Raw genomic sequence first — 2,712 nt, 5'->3', positions numbered from 1 at the left:
GCTTCCTGCCTGTGGGGATCTGCAGGGTTTGGGGTTGTGGCCATGCTGTGAGGGAAGTGCTGGCCCCAGGTGCAGCACGTTGGGGTGGCAGGGTGCGGCCTGGGCTCACGGCACCCGGCCAGGCCCTGTGCCAGGCTCGGCTTGCTCCGGACCGAGCTGGCCCAGAGGGTTGTTCAGAGGTTGCCCGTGGGACAAAGATGGGCAAAGCCGTTTCCCAGGACACGCTTGTCCTCCGAAGCCAGCCCTTCCCCAGCTCTCTCACTTCTGGGTTCATTTCCCACCTCAGCCCCCCAGGGACAAACCCATTCCCCACATTTACCATCTCGCAGCGCGGAGCACGTTGCAGATCGCAGTGTGCTAGCAGGAAGGGGGCTTCCCACAAGACCCACCCGCAGTTGGGTTTTCAGGGGCACCCGTGTCTCCCCAACAGGCTGGACCCAGCCCTGGTGCGCCCCGGCCGCGTGGACCTGAAGCAGCACGTGGGCCACTGCTCCCGCTGGCAGCTCGCGCGCATGTTCCAGCGCTTCTACCCCCAGCAGCCCCCGGCTGCGGCCGAGCGGTTTGCCGAGCAGGCGCTGGCAGTCTCCGGGCAGATCAGCGCTGCCCAGGTGCAGGGCCACTTCATGCTCTACAAGACGGATCCCGAAGGAGCCATTTCCAACGTACGCTCCATCCTGCTGTGACCAGGGGCCAGCTTTTCTCTGCCACGCTCGGAGGACCGGGGCAAGGACGTGGCCGTCACGGGGACGCCGTGACGCTGCCCAGCCCGCTCAGGCCAGGTCTCTTCACCTCTATCCCACCAAGGCCTCGGCTTTTTAACGAAGCACGTGGGGAGTTGGAGCTGCCCGCCTCACGGCAGGGAGAGGGAATCGGCTCTTCCTGCTCCCCACACTGGGGTGCTACCGCAGCAGCCCTGCTCACCGTTCACGTGCCTCGTGCTGGGATTGCCGTGAGCTGCCAAGGCTCCTGGATGTGCATCCCCTTCCTTGCGGGACAGCCTGGGGGTGCCCCAAAAGGGCATTTCCCTGGGGCAGGACATCGGGGTGCTCAACTGCTAAAGAGCTGCTGGTCTTTAAAGGGACAAACGGTCTGCAGTGAATATTCTCTGGGAAGTGCACAACATGGCTCTTGGCTCTCTTTGCCTGCTAGTTGCCCCACTATCCAGCTGCTCTTCCAGAGCTGCAAATCCAGTGTTTCAGCAAAAAGCAGCAAAAAGCTGTCTCCCGGGAGACAGCTCGTTGTCCCTCAGGCTGGTGCCACAGCTCCTGCTCTGCTGGGCTGCGATGCCGAGTCGCAGATCCACTTGGGCAGCGTTCCTGCTGCAGGACACAACTGTCCTTCCAGCCAGAGGAGGAGATGTGGGTCCCTGGAGCTACTGCAGGCCTGTGTGTGGGGACAGAGGAGAGGCTTTGGCTGGGTACAGAATACCTTCCCAAGAGCTTGATGTTAATCCCAGTGCAAGCTGCTGCAGCCAGGCCGGCCCAGAGCAAGGTGCAGAAATCCCTGTTGGAGGGGATTGCTCTCCTTCCGGCAGGAAAGGCCCTGCGTGGCTGAAGGAGGGATTGGCCCTGCTGCTGGCAGTCTCGCAGCCTTTTCCCTGTCACAGGGCTTCATTCCTGCCAGGAACAAAAGTCCTGGATGGGCTGGTAGAGCCACAGGTGCCTGAAATGCAACTGAGAAACGGGCAGGTTCTGCGCCTGCTTCCCAACGCCATGGAGCCGGGGTCAGGGTGTCGGTGCTGACCCACAGAACAAGCCAGCCAGAGCCTCTCCCCTCCCCAGTCCCTGTTTCCGTGTCCTAAAATCAACTTCCCTGGAGTCAGTTGTGTTCTCTGCCCTGGCTCTGGGGACTGTGTCACCCTGGCGGGGCTGGTTCCAGGCCAAACCCCAACCAGTGGGTTGCTGCTCAGCCCTCCTGGCTCTGCCCCGCCGGGCCAAGGGCGAAGCTGAGGGTGCGAAGGGGCCCAGCAGGTGCCACCCGCCTGAATTTCAGCACAAACAGGTGCTGCTTTGGTGCAACCCCAGACTTGCACAAATGTTTCTGCAGGGGAAGGGTTGATCCTGTGGCCACGGGGTGGGGGGCATCTCTAGGGACTCAGGGTGCGTCTTGGAGCCGGAGGCTGCTGTTGGCATCTCGAACCCTGCGTTTGGCTGTCCCGCAGGGGCTGAGTGCTCAGCACCAGCCTCTTCCCTCAGAGCTGGGGGGCAAAACTGCCCAGCGAGTGACTGGTGAACGCCTCACAGCGGTCTGGGAGGATGGGGATTGGTGAGGGAAAGCCAGCGGGGCCCAGTGTCCCCCCCACCAGAGCACAGGCAACATCTCTGCTTGCTTTTAATAGTGTTAATGCTACAGGTGCCACTGGTGCCCGTCTGCCCTTGCCAGTTACACCCCACAGCAGCCCTGTGAGGCGGGTGGGTGACAGGGTGGGTGTCACACAGGCCAACACCAAGTGAGGAACCCAGGGCAGGGTGCGGGCTCCGTTCTTCCCCTCCGACCCAGAGGCTTGTTTTGTTCAGCCCAAATTCAATTCCACACGCTGTTGCAAAGTGTCCTCTGCTCCAGGCTGAGAGCAGCAAGTCAGAAAGGCGAGGGCCCCTTCTGAAATCCCAACTCCCAGGAAATAAACTTCCCTTCTAAATGTCTGGCATTTGATTGAAGTTACCCAAGTCCTCACTGCCATTTCCATGGCTGAATTCCCATGCTCCAAACACT

At 61.4% G+C, this 2,712-nt stretch overlaps 1 protein-coding gene across 1 annotated transcript in view; it reads left to right on the top strand.

Moving 5' to 3' along the window:
* LOC104511472 (mitochondrial chaperone BCS1) overlaps window positions 1–793 on the top strand; it is a 3,678-nt gene extending 2,885 nt beyond the window's left edge. The window contains exon 8 of the mRNA XM_010154100.1: window positions 431–793. Coding sequence (XP_010152402.1) covers window positions 431–683 — 253 coding nt within the window. The 3' untranslated portion in view covers window positions 684–793. The remainder of the gene's footprint in view (window positions 1–430) is intronic.
* The last annotated feature ends 1,919 nt before the right edge of the window (window positions 794–2,712 follow it).

The sequence above is a fragment of the Eurypyga helias genome, unplaced genomic scaffold, assembly GCF_000690775.1.
Source record: "Eurypyga helias isolate BGI_N326 unplaced genomic scaffold, ASM69077v1 scaffold27576, whole genome shotgun sequence".
Taxonomy (NCBI): Eukaryota; Metazoa; Chordata; class Aves; order Eurypygiformes; family Eurypygidae; genus Eurypyga; species Eurypyga helias.
The sequence above is the reverse complement of the archived record's forward strand: the minus strand, read 5'-3'. Positions and strand labels throughout refer to the sequence as shown.